This window comes from Hakea prostrata, chromosome 3 (assembly GCF_041222555.1).
Source record: "Hakea prostrata isolate BN-2017 chromosome 3, UWA_Hpros_2, whole genome shotgun sequence".
Taxonomy (NCBI): domain Eukaryota; kingdom Viridiplantae; phylum Streptophyta; class Magnoliopsida; order Proteales; family Proteaceae; genus Hakea; species Hakea prostrata.
The window spans coordinates 46,849,153-46,871,223 of record NC_142602.1 but is presented as its reverse complement, the minus strand read 5'-3'; the positions used below and the strand labels follow the sequence as shown (position 1 = coordinate 46,871,223).

Genomic DNA, 22,071 nt, shown 5'->3' with positions numbered 1-22,071 from the left:
ATTTGTATGTCTCTGTGTGACTCTAATGAAACGAGTTGGTTCCGTTTAAAAAGGAACCATTCCGGTTTCATATTGTGGTCACTCGATGAAACGGGTTGGTTCCGTTTAAAAAGGAATCATTCCGTTTCGTCTCTATGATGACTCTAATGAAACGGGTTTGTTCCATTTAAAAAGGAACCATTCCGTTTCATCTCTCTGATGACTCTAATAAAACGGGTTGGTTCCGTTTGAAAAGGAACCAACCCGTTTCGTCTCTGTGATCACTCGATGAAACGGGTTGGTTCCGCTTAAAAGGAACCACCGAGGCCTTAAAAGGAACCAACCCATTTCTCTGTGATGACTCGATGAAACGGGTTGGTTCCGTTTAAAAAGGAACCAACCCCCCTCTCTGTGATGACTCTGATGAAACGGGTTGGTTCCGTTTAAAAAGGAACCAACCCCTTTCGTCTCTGTGATGACTCTGATGAAACGGGTTGGTTCCTTTAGGGTTAAAAGGAACCAACCCATTTCGTCTCTGTGATGACTACGATGAAACGGGTTGGTTCCGTTTAAAAAGGAACCAACCCATTTAGTCCGGTGGTTCGGTGAAACGGGTTGGTTCCGGTTAAAAGGAACCAACCCATTTCGCTCTCTGTGGTGACTCGATGAAACGGGTTGGTTCCGTTAAAGAAAAGTTAAAAAGGAACCAACCCATTTCGCCTCTCTGTGATCACTCGATGAAACGGGTTGGTTCCGTTTAAAAAGGAACCAACCCATTTCGTCTCGTGATCAACGATGAAACGGGTTGGTTCCGAAAAAGGAACCATTCCGTCTCTTTGATGACTTTGATAAACGGGTTGGTTCCGTTAAAAAGGAACCAACCCGTTTCGTCTCCGTGATCACTCGGTGAAACGGGTTGGTTCCGTTTAAAAAGGAACCATTCCCTTCGTCTCTTTGATGACTTTGATAAAACGGGTTGGTTCCGTTAAAAGGAAACCAAGGGGGCCGAAAAAACCCGCTCATCTCGAACCGAAAGCCTTAAAAAGGAACCAACCCTTTCCTCGTGATCACTCGATAGAAGGGCTGGTTCGCTTAAAAAAACCAACCCTTCGTCCTCGCGATGACCCGGGTTGGTTCCGTTTAAAAGGAACCATTCCGTTTCGCCTCTGGATCACTTTGACAAACCGGTTGGTTCCGTTTAAAAAGGAACCATTCCGTTTCGTCTCTGTGATCACTCTGATGAAACGGGTTGGTTCCATTTGAAAAGGAACCAACCCATTTCGTCTCTGTGATCACTTTGATAAAACGGGTTGGTTCCGTTTAAAAAGGAACCATTCCGTTTCGTCTCTGTGATCACTCTGAGAATCATATATTATAGGTAAAATTGTTTTGACAAGTACTTACAACCCTTGATTACAATTTGATCAGTCTTTCACATAGATACAATATATTTTGTTAAAATAAAATTTCAGTAATACCCAACCACTTTACTCTTATCCTCTTGTCTATGTTATAGTATTGACTTTGAACGTAGGGCGTTTATATTTTTCTTGAATAAAGTACATAACAAGAAAGTAAAAAAACCCAAACACACAAGAACAAAATTACATGATACAACATTGTGATTCGGTCTAACACTGATTGATTGTGCACTTGATGAGTAAGGGCTCGCCTTGCAGCAGCCAAATTCAGCGGATTGCGTAGTGGCTCGTCATATATTTTTGGCGATCTCACCTCATGTCCTCTACAATTGACATTGTCATACGACGTTGAAGCTCTAGAATGGACGTACGTTGCTGCTTCACTGCCACACATCTGATCTACCCAAATAAAAGAATGTGGATGCCTTACACCATTTGGGCACCTATAAAATCTCCGACCTGGATTTTTTGTTGTGTTTGAAGTCAGCAGTAACATCCTCCCTTGCCCGGAGTGGGTTGCTCCATACTTGTAGATGACCTGTCTTCACAATAGCATCCACCCATTCCGGATAAATGATCACACAACTGCACCACATTCACAGGTCCACAAGCACATTAGTGAGTCAAATATGGAGATCTACAATTCTAACCCCTTTCTTAAGACCCTACCGTAAATTCTTTGTCAAATCAATTCCATACACTTCACCCCCATTAAAACATTGTGAGACCTTCATCGTTATCCACTACACCCTCATTTGACATAAACCTTTCACTAAACCACAGTCCAATAAAATCCTAACCCTAATATGACCAAATACTATTTTTTGGCCTAGTCAAGCCCACACTGTTCATAGCAGATCTGGTCATTAACTTCTCTTTGGTCCCCTACCAATCTAGAACTACATCATGTAGCCACCCTATTTGCCTGGTATAAGGCTTTCTTAAGGTTGAGTACTCAATTAGGAGACAACAAATGATAGTAAAAGTTTTAGTTCACCTTCGCACTTTAATGTCTTTGTATTGGACATACTAGATTGTGTAGCATTATAGATGTTTACCATGAGTGCAAAACATGACTTCAAAATTAAAGAAAATGAGTTTAAATGAGACAAGCAAAAAGCTTCAGAGGCTGCATATTTGACATGTTCCTGCAATATCCAGTAATTCATAACTAGTAGAACATGATAATTCACTGGGGAAAATCAATCTTGTGCAAAACAGTTGTATTTCATATTTATACTTCCAAGTCAAGGTACCATCTTTGTAGTGTCTAGAATTCAGACAACATAAATTATATTGCTTGCATCACTTGTCTAAGAAATAAAAAGAGCTGCTCTTCACTGACTGCTGGTGTGAAAGTTGTGGGAGTAATTCTTCCCGTTTTCTTATATTAAATAAAAAATAAAAAAAAAGACACTCCACGTAGAAACCCATAGACATGCATTTGAGAAAGAAAGGAGTCATCAACCATTAAAATATGAAAGTTTTCACATGCATCCAAAGAAAATTTAAATGAGCATTCACCACCACAAGATGAACTCTCATTCAATTAGTGATTTTAAACTCAAAAATTCTGCCAAGCTGAGTGGAGTAGGCAAAACAGTTTAGCAAAGATGAGGGTCAATTTAAAATTGGGAAGGACAAATATTGGTATAAAGTATAACAAAAACAGGAGGAAGGGGAATAGAATGTCATACAGGGGCAAATTTAAAGGGCATTCCTACAATCAGACCAATCTAAGGTGGAAATGATTTCAAAGTTGTTTAACAACAGAGTTTTGAGAAACAAATGCTTCTCTGTATAGTTGCTCCACCTAATCCCAATTTCCCACCACTTTTTCTACAGATAAGGTTGGGGGTGTGGGGATAGGATGGCTTTGATCCCAGGCCTGAAAGCTTGAAGTCCACATGCTTTATCAGTGACCCTACCTAACACCTTTCATAAGTGTTTCAGCTATCTAAAAATAATTGCAACCCTCAAATCAATAGATAACTTCAGTTTTCAACATTAAATACGGAAAAGCAAGTGGCACAAAAGCACACCATAAATTGTACTTTGATGGGAGGACCAGAAAATGGCGGTTGCCAGTTGGATCTCCATAACAAGAACTGCAGGCATTCCAACCAGAGTGGTGTAGTTCATCATGTAAGTAAGGCACAAGTAGTCGATGGATAACTTTTGAATAAGTAGGTGAGCTTGGATCTACATCCAGTGTGGCCAAGTAATCAGGCTTCTCTTTTCCTGTTCCTGTTCAATAATCAATCATAATTAGAAATTGTCACATCAAAAACTTGAAACAGAAAATAACTCAAATTATTGAAACATTGAGCAGGGAATAGTGACTAATAAAAGCCACACAAGAAAAATCCAATTGATTGTCACTAGAAATTAAATAAAACAACTTTTTTCTCAACCATATCAACTACGCAGGCCTTGTTGTTGAGAACAGTGGAACCTGATTATCTCCTTAATAATGTTTATCAGGGTTATGTGGTTGGGGTATACATTGTGATGCCATTAAGATTTTCATGCAAAGTACTGGTTGTTTCCAAATGGTTGGGAAGGGATGCAGCAGAGAGAGATGCTCCTCGGCTGAATCGCTCCGCAACTCATCATTGTTCACGGGGATGCAAGCCCACGACAAGGACATTTCGATGGCTTGTCTATCAAGCATCAAATTTCTAGAGATCGAAGCATCCGAATCGATAAACCCACCGTTATTTGCAACTCGGGAAATCATCATGGAGATTATTTATTTCATCCACTTGCGAAGTTGGGAGCAAAGGATATCCATCTACTATCCGGCTTCGGCTATTAAGAATCACGACTCGGATAAGTGCATCCGACAACATATTTGAGGGCATCCCATCTAAAACCATAGGACTTTGATCAGCATTTTATGGCAATGTGTTGTTTAGAAAGTTCATCATCTGACAACCGGACAAGAAGGAAAATGTTGTGCATCATATATAACCGCTACTAAACCATTCTTTGAGGATTGAAGTCATTAGTCAATCACTTGGCAAAGAAAGAGAAAGATTAGTCACTTCAACCCGAGTACAAAATACTACTGGTTAATATAATGTGATTGGGGTATATTCGAAACATGAGTTAAAGTTACACTCACAAAATTGTAACACTAAAACAGCCTCAAAACTAAATCTCTAGCTAGTTGTCATAAGCATTCCCAGTGGATCTCCCCAACAAAGATAAGACATGGGAATATTGAAATTCACTTTTCAGTTCTCTCACAAAGGGCTTATGTGCTATAATTGGTATTTTGTCACTCTCTGCATCTGTTGCTCATCAAAATAATATCAGCCTGGAATACTAAAGACACCAACTGAATAATAGCACAAGCGATGAAAGAATTTGCTGAAAAACAAAACATAAACAACAATACACATTTGGGATCATCATCCAGAATAAGAGCGTCAAAAGAAAGGATTTCAAATAGCAAAATATTTGCACTAAAATGTGTATTTATTCATAACTGAGCTAACAATCAGACATACATGGATGAATCTTATCCTGCCTTGGAACTCATTGACAACTACAGTTAACCTGATTTACTTCACACATTATCTGAAGGAAGTTGCAAAGAAGAGATTTTTTAATTTTTTTTTCTTTTTCTTTTTCTTTGAGGCATCCTCATTGCATCTCATCTGACCTTTTATGAGAGCTTCAATTTATAGTGATCTGGGGAGTCCTTCAAATTAATTGATTATCATTATCTGTGATTGTCATACATTTAATATCAAAAGGTCGTGCTATCATTCACAGCATATGACTTCCAATTATTGCCTAAAAACTCTCCTTTGACTCCAATAGCCTCTTTACTGTCAGAAAGAATGCTACAGACCCCACATTCTCCCAGTGATGCAAGAAACAAGATTACCCAGGCCCTCACACAGGTATAACCACAAGGAAGCAGCTCAATTAGCAAGGACTAGGTCCCATAATTAAAAGCACTGACCGACAGAGTTATCATCATTGGGTTTGGGAAATTGGGTGTGAACCAATGAAGAGTGGGTGCATCATATCCCATTGATTAGTCTCCAGGTCTGTTCTTGACTATTGACTGGTCTGCATCAGCAGATATTATAAAGAGGAAAAAAAAAAAAAAAAAAAAAAAAGGAGGCAATAATAGAACTTCATTACCATGAGCTGTGAGTTGATAGCCATGGCAAGACCAAAGAAACCTACCCAAAGAAGAGAAAGTGAAGAATAATTAATACAGCAACAGTAAAAAGGTTCTTCTTTGGATAGTTCAACTGTAAAAGTTTTGAACAATTCAGAAGTCTGATCTAACCCAGTTTGGCCATCCCCCAAATGGTTATGGAACTTCCATATCGAGCCAAAACAAACAGCAATATTGCTAGCTGCCATTATCAAAATTTTATCTTTCTTAGTAACTCTGCTTCCTTAGAGAGAGAGAGAGAGAGAGAGAGAGAGAGAGAGAGAGAGAGAGAGAGAGAGAGAGAGAAAGAGAAAGAGATGTTTATTTTACACCTCACCTTCATTGTAGAGGCAGGATCCCCTGATAAGAGGCCCTTGAGATTCACTAGAAACTCATTCAAGTAAGGAAGGTTTCTGTTTAATAACTTGATTGCTTCTTCTTCTTCCACTTTACAATCCTTGTTTGATATATCCACACCTATATTTCCCCTGTTACATTTGGTTTCTCGGATAAGGAATACAAAATCAAAAAGACAGAAACAGAAAAATGGGAACTTTTTACTAAGAAGATTTGTTGTTTGGGAGGATTACCTGAATAGAATTGATTTAGATAAGAAGTTAGTAGCAATATAGACAAGGCCCAGGTAGGAAATTCCAGAAATCAAGCTGTAGAAAATCAGGACTGAAAATAGAATTCAGTGATGGGAAGTGATGGCAACAGAGATTATTGGAGAGTTGTAATCACTGTGGCTTGTAATGTTTACCTAAAATTAAGCTCTCCTATGAAGGATGATAAGAGCAGGAAGAACATTCCCCCTCCAAAAGCAAAAGCTGATTTTGAAACGTCTCTCCACATCACCAAGTCCACTAAAATTGAAAGAACCACTGTGAAATTGATGGTGCTTTTCAAGTAAATAAATAAACATAATCATATCAATTTAGCCGAGAAATTGGTAACTAACCCATGTTCTGCAACTTGTGAGATGTATCCGGAATACTGTCGAACACCTTTGAAGCTGAAGCTGAAGCTGAAGATGCAACTGAGGAGAGACATAATAAAGAATTTAATACTGAAACAATCAGAATCAGGAGTTGAAATCTCTAAAATGGTACAAGAAATAATTTACCAGGTGCTGTTTTTCTGAGAGAAGGATCGATGAGAGGAGGAAATCTAACAGGGCTTTGCTGTTTATTATTCACCCTTGAAAAAATGTGCTTGGGTTTTTCTCGATTCTGATGATGAACTTTCTTCTCTTCATTCACAAATTTCCTGGGTTTCTTCTCTTCATTCGCAACTTTCTTGTTCACATTAACAGAGATAGGTATAGTCATAGGCTTTTCATGAATCTGGAGAACCTTCTTTGTTTCTTCTCCTATTTCTTTAGGTTTTTGTCCTGCAAAGCTGACTTCTTTATCATCATAAATCTTCTTCTCAACCTCAATCTCTAAATTACCCACTTCATCTTCTCTTTCGTACTCACCATCAGCATCGATACCTTCATCATCCGTCAAAATTTTTCGAGGAGAATCAAATGAAACAGAAACATCAAGCTCCTTCCGAGACGCTTCATCGCTTAATCTCTTCAATTCCCATTTCGTCTTCCTTATCTGAGATGGGTTTCTGTCATTCCAAGTTCTCCTCTTCCCAGAGGTTCCATCATTGTGATTCCGCTTCACCCGGTTGTAAAATTGAAGCCCTTTATCCTCACCAACGACTCCTTCTGAATTCTCTGCCCCACTGAACACCTTGATCCCACCATTGACTGCATCGCTCTTCATTCTAATTTCCCAAACAGACCCAGCAACCACAGAATTTTTAGCTGCTGGTCTTCGTTTAATAAAATCCATCTCTGTTTCTTCACTCTCTCGCTATGATTTGCTTCTTTGCTAAGTTTGCATCAGACGATTATGCAAATTTTCTCCTTCGAAGAACACCCAAAAGACCCAGAGCACAGACTTCTCTTCTCTCCCTCTCTTTCTCTCTGAGATAAGCAACATGCAGATGAAGGAAGCTAAATTTAGGGGAGAAAATGGGGGAGAGCGAAAACGTGGGGAAAGACCGTCTAAATTTCTCAATTTCTCTTCTTCTTTTCTGAGAAATCCTCAACTGGAAACAGCCTGTTGGGACGCGCCATGAATTATACTGAGAGTCAGCCTGTTGGGATCGCCTTGTGCTTCCTCCTCTTCTTCTCCAGATTGCCTTGTGCTTCCTCCTCTCTTCCTCCTCTTCTTCCTCTTCTTCCTCTTCTTCTCCAGATTCGTCGGACCTCGAAATCGAAATCACGAAATGAGGGTTGGGCGGTTTCAGATTGGGTTTTGTGTTTTTCAAAATATTTTGAAAATCTCAGTGGTTTTTGAATTCGTATCTACGTATTTGACACAGGTATAAAACGCTTGATCGAACCGCCCAACTCGGACCGCCTAATACCACTTGGACCGAATCGTCAGCAAAAACCAAGTAATATAGGTGGGTTTATCATTTTTTAATGGAAATATGCTGCGAGCCGTCCGATTAGATCGGACGGCTCGCTCCACCGTAGTGCGCATTAATTACGCACCACAGAAGCAAAATTGCCCCGCGCCCCCCCAGAAATAGGTTTTTTGATATTAAAACCCCCCCCCTTTTTCCCCCAAAAAAAACACCAAAAAAATTTTCCCCCCACCACTTTTTTTTTTTTCCTTCTTTGCTTTTTTCCCCCCCTTCAAGAGCCCCCCTTTTTTTTTTCCCGACAAATTTTTCCCCCCCCCAAAAAAAAAAAAAAATAAATTAAATAAAAAAAGAAAAACTCCTCCCCCCGCGCGGTTGGGAAGAAAAAAAAAAATTAAATAAAGGGGAGGGTGGAGGAGAAAAAAAAAAAAAAAATTACTGCTGGGTGGGGGGGGGGCGGGCGGGTGGGGTGGTGTGTGGGGTTGGGGGGGGGGGGGGGGACAAGTGGGGAGCTAGGGTTCCAATCTCGGTCCTCTGGTTGGATGACAACATTGTGTCGCAGGTGAAGACGATCGAGAAGGAAGGAATCACAGCCCTCCAGGTAATGGAGACACTTTGTTTATTTCGATTGTTCAGTTAGTTTTGTTTCTTGTGATTGTTTTGAGTTTGAAAGAGTTCTTGGAGTGTTATTGGGTTGTTTAGGTTGGGTGCGGACAGAAAAAGGCCAAACATTTGACGAAACCTGAATTGGGTCACTTTAGAGCTCAAGACGTGCCATTGAAGAGGAAGCTGAGAGAGTTTCCTGTCACGGAGGATGCACTTCTCCCTGTTGGTACTCCGATAACTGTTCGTCATTTTGTTCCAGGCCAATATGTTGATGTAACAGGGATCACTCGTGGGAAGGGATTTCAGGTAAAACCCAACTCTCTGTGAAAAGAGAAAGATATCCTTATTTGGTTATTTCTTACTGGAAGATTAACGATTTGATAAAAGGAAGGGAGAGTGATTCATTCCGTGGCAAATGGGTTTACAGCATGATTCATACCTTCCTTCTGTATAGCAAAAAGAAGCGTAATTACCCGTGTAAACTAAGATTGACCCTTTGATATGTGGTTCAGATATTTTCATAAGTATGATTAAATATGTTATCTCCATGAGCCTTAAGTAGGAGTACCTGGGTAGGAGCAGTTAAGTATTAATATCTTTGGGCTTCCAATTTGAAGATTTTTTTTTCTATCAGATACTCTAGGCTAGGGAATATGTTGGTTAAACTAGTTTAAACCCGACGTTCTCATCCCGCGCATCAAAAGCATAAGTGCAATTGAAGACCAGACAAAACTCGTTTGCAGCACCTTGGATGCTGCTCAACTCCAGTTTGGGGTTATCTTCATGGATCCTATTCCACGTTATTGCTGTAGAGAAAAAATTCAAACCCATCTTTGGCAGATTATTAGTTGTTCTACTTATTTCTTTTTTGTAATGCGATTTATACCTTACCACATGAGACATTTCTTTCTTATTGGTAAATTGCTTATTCTGTTTTTTTCCTTTAAAAAAATTTGTGGAATTTTTCGGGAAGACTTGTGCATCAATCTTGGAGCAAATAAAACTGTTTACGAGCTAAGGTGCTGTCTCACTTTATATGTTTATAATATTAGTTTTGAGTCGAGGTAATACTTTGCTCCTTCACCTTTCCTAGAAGAGAAAGTTATGGGACAAGTGTAAGGAGATCATTTAACAATAACTCAAATCAATTTAACATTGAATGATGTATTTTCCAGACAAAAATTAAATCTGTAAAAGAGATCATTTAACAATAACTCAAATCAATTTAACATTGAATGATGTATTTTCCAGACAAAAATTAAATCTCTTTTACAGAATAATTTAATTCTTCCATTGACAGGGTGGTATGAAAAGATGGGGATTTTCAGGAATGCCTGCGTCTCATGGTGCTTCATTATCTCATCGAAGTATTGGTTCTACTGGTCAACGAGATGCTCCTGGAAAGGTTTGTATTTCTTCTATGGGTACTGAGTTTTTTTAATAATCCTTTGCTACATCTGTGTGTATGAGTACATATTGTTCTCGCTCTTTTTGCATCTCAATAAGGCATGACTATGGTTAGTTTGATGATTCATTGGGAGTCTGAACTGGATTTAATTGTCACTAGGTAATTGAGACATTTGCTTTTTCGTTTGCAATATATATATATATATATTTTATTGTGTATTATGATATAGATCATTCCTTTTCAACCAGCAGAATTGCTTGTCCAATCTATAAGTGAATTTCAGTTAATAAGGCTCTTTTTACGAAATAACTAAACATTGTCAATTATGTATGTGGACTTTCTTTTCCAGAAATAGTTGGGTGATGCTATTAAATTTAGTGCAAACTGGAGACAGAAATGTGGAAAAGGATAGAGGTTCATGAGGCCCTATGTGCCTTAGGATTTTCATTTGTTTCATATAGAAGCTTGGATGGTTATACTTCATGTGATATGTTGGGTTAATTGTTTCCTAATTCTATGAAGAAAATGGTAATTGGTTTTCTCCAATTTTTGTAAGGATTTGGTAATTTGGGAGCTAAGTATGACTAGCCCCATCTAGGTGTGTCATAGTTGTAGTATAGTGGTGATTATATTTTGTTGTTGATAGCGTAATGCAGCAAAGAAGTCATTTAATTGTAATTTGATATAAATATGCTTGTAATGAGCGCATCCTCATGAGAAATTTAACATGTAATAGAAAGAAGCATGTGCACATATTTAACCCAAAAGAAAAAACGAAGGTGAAGCAATAGACAACATAAACTTATGAAATGACAAAGAACTTAATGTAGAGCTGGATCACAAAGGACCTTAATGCCATGCAAGATCTTCTTGGATAAATTTTAATGATGATTTGATCTTCAAGATTCTAGGCAATAATTGATGAACTTGTAGCATATATTCATAATCGGTCACAGAATTTGTAATAGATCACTAAATGAAATTGATTTACTTAGAAACAAAAGAGAAGTAGAAAATACAAAAGGGAGAAATAAATAAGAGAATCGAGTATTGCACTCCCCACAGCCTCTCACCATAATTTGGTCTCTTTCCATTGGCATCATGTCATACTCTCAAAAGTGTACGGCTTCGTTTTTTTTTTTTCTTTCTTTTCTCAACTTGATTACTCAAATTCCTTTGCAATGGCTGTAGCCCTCTTATAAACTTTAAATTGAAGACCTAAAGACAAGCTCAAAATGCAAAATGGAAAGGCCTAACACAGTCCTTGACCACTAAGGTAATCTACATTTAACTAGAAAAGTGAAATAGTTATAAATAATAAATAAATAAATAAGAGAACTCAAAAGTCAAAACAAGTCTTTAACTAAAGTAAGTTATTCCAGTTTCTCTCTTTCTACTTGTGTTTTGGGCTTTAAAGTGGCCAATTACAAGGTAAACCATAGAATCAAAAGCCCAACACCTACAAAACTCACCACAAAAGCTAATTTTTAATAAAATAATCCAATAAGTGACTAATCTAAACCAACTCTTCACTGCTTGAAAAATATTCGACCTCAGATTTTGCAGAATGAAGGACTTGTGTGGTGAATATCCATTTTCAAACCATAACAGTATTCATGCAGCTCATGGATGTTAGGGATGTAATCTTCAAGCATGAAACTTTCTATTCAAAGAACTATGGTGGCGTGATGAAGTCTATGTGCTTGACTTAGCAGACATGTTCTTGAGATTTTTTTCATGGGTATCAACATGTATGATGGCAATAACAACTATTGGGCTTATTCCCTGTAAGAAGCCTTTATTAATTCCTATTCACCAAAATCTTCCTTTCTGATTCCAGTAAACAAATAAATCATATAGTGTGCTCCTTGTTCAAGACAACATGTATAAAGTGACTTGCCAATGTTCACATACATAGAGTGAATGTTTAGCAGATATTCATTACTGGTTTCTGTCTTTTATCTCTCCCCTTTATTAACTGTGAGTTGCTCAGCTGACCTTTTAGTCTTGTAAAAATGATATGACCAGGCTAGCCCCCTCCAAGAACCGGCAAAAGTTGGCCAGGAGCCAAGCCCAATTGACGCACCAAAGGGCTGGCTAAACCTTCCCAAGGGAATGGTCATTTTTAACAAAATTTAGGTGTCTTAGATCTGGGTCCCATTAAGCCCAGGGTGTTGTCTGGATCCTATATCTAATTTAATTTTAGTATTTGGATTATTATTTTGCCAGATATTTGAGAGTCCTAGTTTGGGTGAGATTCCTAGCTAGGGTGGGCTCCCACAAATTGAGTCCACTTTAATCTCCTTATTTTTAGGACCACATATCTACTCTTAGAATTTGGATTGGACTTCTCTAGAGTTAGTTTTAGAGTTCTCTGATGTCAAAGTAGTTGAGTAGTAATTGAGTTTATTGGATAAGCCAATTAGAGATCTAGTTGGTTTTCCAACTTAGAGTCCTTTTCTACATCTTATTTGAGGCTATAAATAAAGTCCTCTAGCTATATAATTTTCAAGTTGAATTGATTAATACAAATTTGAGTTTGGAAGAAATCTTAGTCGTGGTCTTCGTCGAAGGGCTGCAACGGAATTAGAGTGTTGTCTTCTTCAATTTCAGCAAGTTTTCAAATTCAGAAAACATTCAACAATACCAGCAATCTTTGACCATCTACAAGTATTGCATTCCCAGCCTCATCTTTACCTTCCCCCTTCTTCCCCCATCCATTGCACCCTTTTTTATTTTCTTGAATTTTTGGACTTTTCTTGGGACTCAAATTCTAAGGTCAGATCTACACCAATCCAACTGTTAGGTCTGTCCCAAACTTTATGAGCCTCATCACCCAACCCTAGTGACCTTAGATCACAATTTGACCTCATTTTGAACCTCTAATTTCAAGTAATAATTATTTTCTTGAATATCCGTACTTCATCAAACCCTAAAACAATAACCTTAATATTTTTCAATTTAGCCATCCAAACCCCCACAAAACTTGGGAAATCATATTCCCGTATTGTTACCTATATTTCTCCAAGTTTCAATCCATTTCGACACCTTTAGACCCCCAATTCCCATCTCAAAGAATTTATCCCAGATCTTCCATGGGGTGGGTTATGTATCTTTGGGATCCTACAATTTTTTCAGCACTTTTGATATAGATGACCATAAAACATTTAATCTAACCTTTCCCCTAGGTAATATTTTTCTTACAACCCTTATCATGAAGGAACCTCATATCCCCTGAATACCCTAAACCCTAGAAACCCTAATTCTGACCCAAACCTTCCCACTATTCCATCCCATCTTGGGTATTGCTTGGGATTTTCCCTTCCCTCAAGTCTCAACCCCAAAACCCTATGATTGCTGCTATGTGTACAATAATTGAGGCAATCTTTCCAAGGGAATACCTTAAGATTGCTGGTTCTCAAAGAGAGGATCCTAGAATGAACCCAATTTTAGGATTTTATATCAAAATGCCAACCTGGGTTGCATAAAATCGTATCTTGCCTTTTGCCTATGGAGAAAACCATTTTTGATGTCACCTTATGTATTCATGTTGATGTATGCCCGGGAATGGCTATTGTGAGCTTTCATGGGGAGATAGAAGAATAGGAAAAGGAAGAAGGTGAAGTAGAGACAGGGGAAGGAAATCTCACACTTAGTCAGCTCATCACTCAATTCGTTCTATTCAACCTCTTATCACATCCTAATATAAGCTATTTAGAGGAAATGAAACGTAAAACCTAGTTGAAATTAATACCAGAGTTCGAACCAACATCTCACTCATTCATATGTAGGAATACTTAAACAAATAAAAGACTAAAGTTAAACTGATCTAATTTATTTAATTAAGTCCAATGCTTGTTGCACCAAAGCCCTTTGACCGGTCCTTTTTGGGGCTGGACAGAACTGATTGAATTGGACTATTGATATTGCATCTCATACTTCAAGGTATTAATTGCTTAGTTTGAATCAATGTATAAATGGAGTGGTATTACTGTATATTTTATTTTGTTTAATTATATTGCAGTTACTTCAATTACATTACCTTTAGTCCTAGTTATGAGAGCATTCGGTCATCATTAATTATAAATGTGGTTTCTCAATTTGTCATTATAACTTTTCTGCTGTAGTTTGAATAGTAGGAAGGGATATACCATTGAAGTCCAGAAATGTTGTAGGTCATTTTTTCTGTCCTAGGAAGTTTTTAGTTAAGCTTCTAGTCTTGTAAATCTGTCAAAAGTAGCTAAAGACAGTAGTATCCTTGTCTGAATTAAATCATAATTAGTAAGTCCTGTTTGAAGGATTGTAAGTACTTTATTGTAAATAAAGGAGGAGCTGCAATTTAGGGAGGATAGAAGCCTAATCGCAGGATACGTTATCCACAAGTCTTGCAATACATCACCTTTCCTCTCTCTTCTTCTTCTTTGTCAACTCTTCTCCTCAAATTGGTTATAGGGTATTGATTTCTAACATGGTATCAGAGCTGGAAATAGTTGCCAGTTTGAGAGTCGACTTCAGATTTCCATCTTAACGATCTTGATTTTTGGGATTCAAAACTTATTTGATTTGTTGTTGCGATTTGCTTCATGGTCTTGCTATGATGGGCTTTGAGGGGATATTACTGTTGTTTTTCATTGGTTAAAGGCCATGTTTCCCATCTTGAGGTTGAAGACAATGGTAGTCTTTTGCTATTGTGTGATTGTCAAGAATAGTGACATGAACCAGATCCAGGACCACCTAAAGAGGTTCCATGTTACCAATAGCAACCCATGGAATTTCAGCTAGCATAGGGGTATTTTGGTCATTTTGGGTCTCCTAGTCAAACCAAATCTGACCTAGTTTGGTTCAGAGTCCTATTAGGAGTTCAGATGTAACTTTTATTTTTGAATTTGAGTCCTGGGTTCTTAAGATTTGAAAGAGTCTTAGTCTAGCTAGGAGTCCTAATTAGAGAAGGATTCCTTTAGTTGGATCTAGAATGTTAGTAGGATCCCAAAACTACTTTTTTTTTTTGAATTTGGTTTTGTTTTGGTCAAGTTATTGAAGAGTTCTAGTTAGGGTAGAAGTCCCAAGTAAAGAGGGGTTCCCTTAATAGAGCCCACTTCTTACAAGGAACCTAGGTCTACCTTTATTTTGTAATTTGGATCATTCTAATTGAGTTATGATAGAGTCCTTGTATGAATGTGAGTCTTTAGCCCAAGTAGGAGTCTTGGTGTAAGTTCCTTCGTAAATGCTATTTGGCCTAATTAGGGGTCTTGATGTAAGCTCCTTTGTAAATGCTATAAGTATAGCCCATTACTTGTAAAGAAATCAGATTATGTTTATGAATAAAGTTTGAGATTGAAGGAGCAAGAGCTTAGGAGTCATGTGTTCCCTTGGAGGGACTTGCTGATGTGAACCAAATCTTAGGGCTTAGCTTGTAGGAATATTGCCCTAGAATTGCGCCCACTCCAGGACCTCTCTTAGGGAACTAGCAGTCTTCTAGAGCCATAGGTGCCTTCAGTTGACAGATTCTTGAAGGAACTAGGGTTTGCAGAGGTTAAATATAGGCCTAGAAGAGTTCGGCCAGGCTTAGGCTATACTGAACTTTAGGTTTAGAAACTTAAAACCTTGCTGTAACTTAGTTTTCGGGTCTTGGGATTAGGGGCAGGGTTAGGTTTAAAGGTTTTTGGGTTTGAGTTGAGTAGTCTTAGGGTTGTGGCTGCTGTTGTAATGTAATTCCAGAGTTGAAAATTTTAAAGTTAGGGTTTAGGAAATTGAGTCTTGGGGTTTTGCTTAGGCTAGAGAAGGGACTGTTATTGGTGTTTTGTAGGGTAATCCTAATAGGTTAAGGGTTACTTTGAAGTATCCTACTTGGGTTAGGACTCTTAGGAAAGTCAGGACTGTTATTGGTGTTTTGTAGGGTAATCCTAATAGGTTAAGGGTTACTTTGAAGTATCCTACTTGGGTTAGGACTCTTAGGAAAGTCAAGTAGGGTTAGGTAGAGGTAGAGGTAGAATAGGAGTGGGAGATGGCAATCCTAAAGGGGTTTGAAGTTTGGCCGGGCAATTTTGGAGTGATAGGATTTCTAATAAAACTAAGGTTCTGGTTTTCAGAGGTTGAAGATGAATTGCTGAAAATTTGAAAACCTAATGGACAAAGGCCTGTGATGAAACTAAAAGTAGAGATAAGGGGAAAGGTAGGGTGCAATCCTATGGGGGAAGGGACAGTTGAGGTGATTCGGGGATCTAGGGTTGTAGGAGAGGGGTATGGTGCTGCTGCAGGAAGAAGAAGGGGTGGGGGAGCTTGCCGGTTGGTTAGGAGAAGGGGGAGAGGGTTAGGAAGGGGCTGGGTTGTAGTTTACTTACTTGGAGATGAAGGTAGGCTATTGGAATAGAAGAACAATAGCTGAACATGAAAAAAATAAGGAGTCCTAACAAGTAGTAGACTGAGACTAGGGGGTTCCAACACAGACCATGAAATACTCCTAGACAAGGACTCTTTAATAAAGCATTAAATAATGACTGAATGAGAAAATAAAAATAGATCTAGGGTTCTGACAACTAGTTGGACTCAATGGGACCTTGCCTATGACTCCAAGGAATTTGCAAATATAACCAAAATATGCTTTGAACAATTAGGGGCCGTAGGGGTTGGGGAAGTAACCCCTATGCAACCGCCGGAAACAGTTTACTTCACTTACAGCATTCATTGAGAGAATTTCTATAGAACTTACAATAGTCAAGCATCCATCTTCTTTCACAAGTATACTAAATTCCACCCCAGCCCTAAGCTTTCTTCTTCTCCTGTCCGTTGGTCTTTCCCATCCCCAGACCCTAAAACTTGTAAGTTACAGCCCCTTCCCTGTTGCTAGTCATCCCTCCCCCTTCCCATATCCTTTTCTTCATTTTTTAGATTTTTTCTGGAGTTTTCGTACTTTTTGTTAGACCTAAAATTCAAGGTCAAATTTACAGTAATCTAACTGTTAGATCTGTCCCAAACTTTAGGAACATAATTCCCCTAACCCTTGTGACCTTACCTCTGAATTTCAGCCCACTCAGACCAACCCAAGCCCTAGTCTAGCCCTAATTCCTTTGCTGCCCTGGATTTCCAAAACCCTAGAAACCCAGCCCTACTTTTGACCATAATTCTCAAAACACTCCTATTACATAACTCTCCTTGAACCCTCCTTGACCTTCAACCATAACCCTAGACCTCACCATCCCCTAGAAAGCCTAATTTCTGTTAAACCCTAAAGTAGAATATGCAATTATGAATTCAATAAGAAAGCAAGGATTCAGACTTGGATTTCATAACTCTAATTTCTAAACCTTAGCCTAATCTACCCTACCCCCTAGCCCAACCCTAGAACCCCCCAATCAACCCAATTCTCTCACCCATTGTGTATTACAAACAAGGGTTTGTTGCTGATGCACTTGGAAAGGATCTTGAGGGTGGACCTAGATCTGGGCCTTGAATCAACCAACTAATAAAGATATATTTCTATGTGTTTGCGATTCCTTTTGATTTGGTTACCAAAACTACCCTTTTCCTACTAGGACTCTAATGTCCTTTGATGTCCCTATTTTTATGGTTAGTCTTTTCCTCTCTCTCTCTCTCTCTCTCTCTCTCTTCTTCTTCTTTTTATTCTTCTTTTTCTTTTTCTTTTGTCTTTTTTTTTTTTTTTTTTGGGGGGGGGGGGGGGGAGGGTGTTGGAGATTCCTAGCTTCCTTTTTCTTTTTGATTCCTAACTTCCTGTTTTTTCACTTAGAATTGTTCTATTGATTTTTTTGGTAATATGGATTTGCTCTATTAGGTGTTTCTGTTATTGTTTTGGTTAGGTATCTAATTAAGATGGGTTCCCATTTTGTTTCTGTAAATTTAGGCTTTATTTCATCCTATTTAGGATAACATATTTAGTGATTGTTTCCTACCTTAATTGGTACACATACCTTTGTGTGCTATTTACATATTGGCCATTAAAAGGATTTTCTCCCAACTTTACCCTTTAGAGTTGGTTTGCGTATTCTTTTGAGATTTCTTCTAATTACGTTCATGCCATTCTTATTTCAGTTTTGGAATATTTACATATTTGACATTCTTTTCTTTAACAGCCCCTTGAAAAAATATGGTGTATTTGAAGTATTGCCATTACTTCTCTGAGTGGGGCCAATTTGCTGATTTTATAAGCAGACGAGTTATCAAAATCTGTCTGGAACCCAAGATTTAATATACTTGATATGTTTGCTTGGACTCAATGATGGATTGAGTTGGAGTGATGGATTAATTACTAATTTGTCGTTATTTTATTTTGGTAAACCATGGACTGCTTCAGTGTGGGATCTTATTTTTTAGTGTGAGGGGTTGATTGAAGATATATGGGGCTTTCCTATTGGGATTTTGTTCTTGTCTTAGTCCACGTGTACTGCTACATGTGAGGGGGACATTTAGTACTTATTCTCTATGTACTCAAGAATTTTATTTGATGAATTATTACCTATTACCACTACTTGTTTTCTTGCGAAGAGCACTTGTGCGGACATTGGAACTGCACTTTTTACCTACTTGTGCGGACATTGGAGCTACACTTTTTACCTAGTTTTGCAAACGTTGGAGCTACATTTTTTACATACTTGTGTGGACATTGGAGCTGCATATTTTATCTTCTTTTGTGGAGATTCCTCCCTACTATTGGCATTATTTGGATAGTGTCTTTGATGTTACTGTTGCTGCGATAATTATGGATATGGTTAATCTTCACTACCGCCTATTGATCTCATTATTCGATGGTCTGTGCAACATGAATATTATTTATTTAAGTTGCTGCATTATCTTCTTGGTGATGTTTCAGTGATTATCTGTGTCTGCTATTGCTACTTTTGCTCAAGATTCGTGAAGTTTTATGATATAGGTTTTGATACATCACCTTTCCTTTCTCTTCTTCTTCAACTCTTGTGCTCAAATTGGTTACAGGGTTATGATTTCTAACATATATTATGTATTGTATCTGCATCTAATTTATTTCCACCATGTACAGATGAAATGAGACAATCATAAAATGGATGTCATGACTCAGATAAATGGGTTTGAAATTTTTGGAGATTGTTGGTTAAGTTAATACCAGTCCAGGCATGAAATCTATGCTATGGGTTTTTCATATCAGTTTAGTCAATTATAGAACAAAGTAGTTAACTCTATCTAGAATTTGTTTATTAATCTTAAATATTCCGGGGTCTAGCAGATACAGTCCCTCCTTTACCCCTAGAGTTATGTGTTGCACCCACTTTTGTACAATTTCTTGTGAGATTAGTAGAGGGGTAATTCTTGTATTGGTCTTTGTTTTCTTGAAATCTTCCTCAGAGGCTGGTTTTTCTATAGCATTGTCTAAAAGCTGGCACATGGGACTATCTAAGTCATATTGTTTTATTCAATTTGATTAAGACCTAGTTTTCTGTTGGAAGTTTCAAATCAGGCTGAGTTTCTACAACCGCATATTTGTGGGCACTGGCTTCCCATAGCAGCAATATCTACTTAACCAAAAGTTCAGTGTCTCTGTGACCAATATATTAGCTCCTCTGGTTGACTGCTTTTAGGTTCTGATGTTAATGTGGCTTAGCTGATCATATATTTCAATCTCCTGTCTGCCTGTGAATTGGGAGCATGTTTGAATGGTCTGATGACTCGGATCGAATTGCTTTTCAATGATCACTACGGAAGTTACTTGCCCCATCACCGGGATATGGTACGGATTTTCAGGACCTCATTTGTACGAGGCATGTTGAGCCCTCAAGTCTTGAACCTTGAATACCAGTTCCTCTTCTAGCATTTAGAGGTCGTCCTTCGTGTGTGGATGTGTGTAAATTCCATTCTTACTGCCTTCTTTTTGTATCTTGGATGTACTATGGGGTGGATTCTGAAAGTATGATATTTATGCAATTGCAGGTTGTGATTACTGTACCAAAACTGACAATTTGAGTTTTGTCCATATAGGTTTTCAAAGGCAAGAAAATGCCTGGACGCATGGGTGGGAAGCAGTGCACAGTTAAAAATGTGTGGGTCTATAAGATAGATCCAACAAGGAACTTGATGTGGGTCAGAGGCCAGGTATGCTTTTGTCTATTTCCTACCCACTACTAGGCTTACATCCTGGATAGACTTTTACCTTTTGTGTCTTCTCAGAAAAGGAAAATTTTAGTTTTAGGAGGTGTGGGTAGGTTGGGGGGTTGGAATGCAAGATAGAAAGACAGGTAGTTACATGGGAAGCAGTATCTTGCTATTGCTTTTTCTTTGATAGTTCTGCTCTGTTGGGTCTTTTACTTTCCCTCTCTACTGTCACAGGTTCCAGGTGCAGAAGGGAACTTTGTGTTTATTAGAGATGCTTTTTACAAAAAACCAGATATTTCTTTGCTTCCATTCCCAACTTATTTTGCTGCACAAGACGAGGATGTTTCAGAGTTGGAGCCTTTATTGGCTGATCTTGGGGAATTGGATCCATTCATGGCTGGAGATTAGAAACTCTTGTACTCAATATTGACACAAGCAATTTTGTTTTTTCCTTTTCTTTTTTTGGCTTTCCCTCTCAATCGGATCAACTAGCAAGCTGTGTTTCTCAGATTATAGGCAGTGGAAGTGGGTTTCTGATCAAAGCATCAGCAAAAATTGTTGGTAATTCAATTTATCCATTCTAAGATTGGATAGGCAATTTAAAAGAAGAGATGGAGGCAGGGCTTGTAATTTTATTTTTATAATTTTACATTACCTGTGATTTGAACTGAGTTGGCATAATCTTCTGCAGGAATTTTGTTTAAAATAATTGTTGGCTGTTTGGCCCATCCATAAATCTCAGGCATTTTAGGCTCTGGATTGTGACATTCAAAAATAGTCAATTCTGGCGTGCGCTTCTTTTTTTTATTTTTTTGGTAAATAGAATGGGCTCAAAACCTGTATACTTGTCCGTGATTTTGGGTAAAAGATCCTTGTGATAGAGATAAATATGACTTGACATTTGTTTTCTTTTAGATTTTGCTACAATTTTGAGTCAACGACTCTGGATTTGGTGGATTCACTCCTTGCCAGCTACCATCTTTGATTGCACCAGCTACTTGATAACAAGCTTCTAAAGAGCTGGAGTTCACCGTCTTTGCAATTTCCTCCAACGTGTATTATTGGTATTTTATTATAATATAATAAAAGATTTACAGAATTAAAATCTGTGATAAAAGTGGTCTGAAGAATGGTTTACACAATGTAAAAGAAATGCTCTATTCGAAGATATGTATAGCTTAGGCCTTGTATCTAGCATGGCCTCAAACAGAATTGATTGGAGGCAAAAATCCATATAGCCGACCCCATTTAGTTGAGACAAGGCTTATTGTTGTTGTTGTTGTTGTATAGTTGTTCCGATGGTGAAGATCTGTCAAGGTCGTTTTCTTTCTTGCCGCTGCTTATGGACCTCCTTCACTTTTGGGCTTCTACCATGCAACTTTATTTGAAAACTGAATTTTTTGTACTGGTGTTTAATTGGAAAATTTTCATTCTAAATAAAGGATGGTGTCTCAGTATATAGGAATGTATGAAAATGATTTTACAGAAGAGCTGGTCTTCCAAAATGAAAACATCACCAAACGCTTACTTCCTAATCCCATAAACAATCAAGGACCCAAACCCAAAATTAAGAATGTTGGAATCAGAACCAGAACTAGAACCAGATGGAATGCATCTGTCACATATCGTCTGCTGAGCCCATTTCTGCAATTAAGCCCTATGTAGCATACAACATTGTCATAAGTCCAGATCTTCTACTTGTCAGGATAGAGATTTATGTTTTTCTCATATTTTCCCACACAATAAAAATGGAAGAGCTCAAAACTAACAAAACGAATCAAAGGTGGTACACTCAATAAGCCTCACGTGAACCCCTCCCTCCCTCAACATGTGTTATGGAAAGGTATGAAGAGAATACAGACTTTTACCTTGATGGATAGAAAATTCAGACTCCATTGTGACGTTTTCCACACATGTAATAAATATCTATTACATTGGCGCACTTTGTCTGTACCAAAATAGGTCTACCTTAC

The 22,071-nt window shown here is 38.1% G+C and overlaps 2 protein-coding genes across 6 annotated transcripts; one reads left to right on the top strand and one right to left on the bottom strand.

The window, feature by feature from the left end:
* Positions 1-1,328: 1,328 nt before the first annotated feature.
* LOC149022358 (uncharacterized) lies at positions 1,329-7,945 on the bottom strand. Of its 5 annotated transcripts, XM_089150488.1 has the most exons (8): positions 6,707-7,945; positions 6,542-6,619; positions 6,344-6,446; positions 6,171-6,245; positions 5,918-6,068; positions 5,713-5,782; positions 5,562-5,602; positions 3,504-3,647 (listed from the first exon to the last, which is right to left on the bottom strand). In XM_089150488.1, exons 1-8 carry the CDS (start codon positions 7,425-7,427, stop codon positions 3,603-3,605), a joined length of 1,284 nt encoding a protein of 427 aa, XP_089006614.1. In that variant the 5' UTR covers positions 7,428-7,945; the 3' UTR covers positions 3,504-3,602. The 5 variants fall into 5 exon arrangements, with proteins under 5 accessions (XP_089006618.1, XP_089006614.1, XP_089006616.1 ...); XM_089150489.1 differs by lacking the exon at positions 5,713-5,782 and having other exon boundaries at positions 3,524-3,647; positions 6,707-7,943; XM_089150490.1 differs by lacking the exons at positions 5,562-5,602; positions 5,713-5,782 and having other exon boundaries at positions 6,707-7,942.
* A 561-nt stretch (positions 7,946-8,506) lies between these two features.
* Positions 8,507-20,728, top strand: LOC149022357 (large ribosomal subunit protein uL3m-like; the record flags this gene model as incomplete). Its single annotated transcript, XM_089147602.1, has 5 exons — positions 8,507-8,608; positions 8,710-8,919; positions 9,914-10,018; positions 19,985-20,098; positions 20,333-20,728. Coding segments are annotated over 5 exons (705 nt in total), but the record flags the coding sequence as incomplete, so codon positions are not given.
* Positions 20,729-22,071: the final 1,343 nt, after the last annotated feature.

Excerpts from the sequence above, each read along its gene's own strand:
- LOC149022358 (XM_089150488.1), bottom strand. The coding sequence starts at position 7,427 with ATGGATTTTATTAAACGAAGACCAGCAGCTAAAAATTCTGTGGTTGCT. Across the intron at positions 6,246-6,343 it reads ATAGGAGAGCTTAATTTTAG|CTTGATTTCTGGAATTTCCT; the intron begins GTAAACATTACA and ends GATTTTCTACAG. Across the intron at positions 6,069-6,170 it reads TCTAAATCAATTCTATTCAG|GGGAAATATAGGTGTGGATA; the intron begins GTAATCCTCCCA and ends CAAATGTAACAG.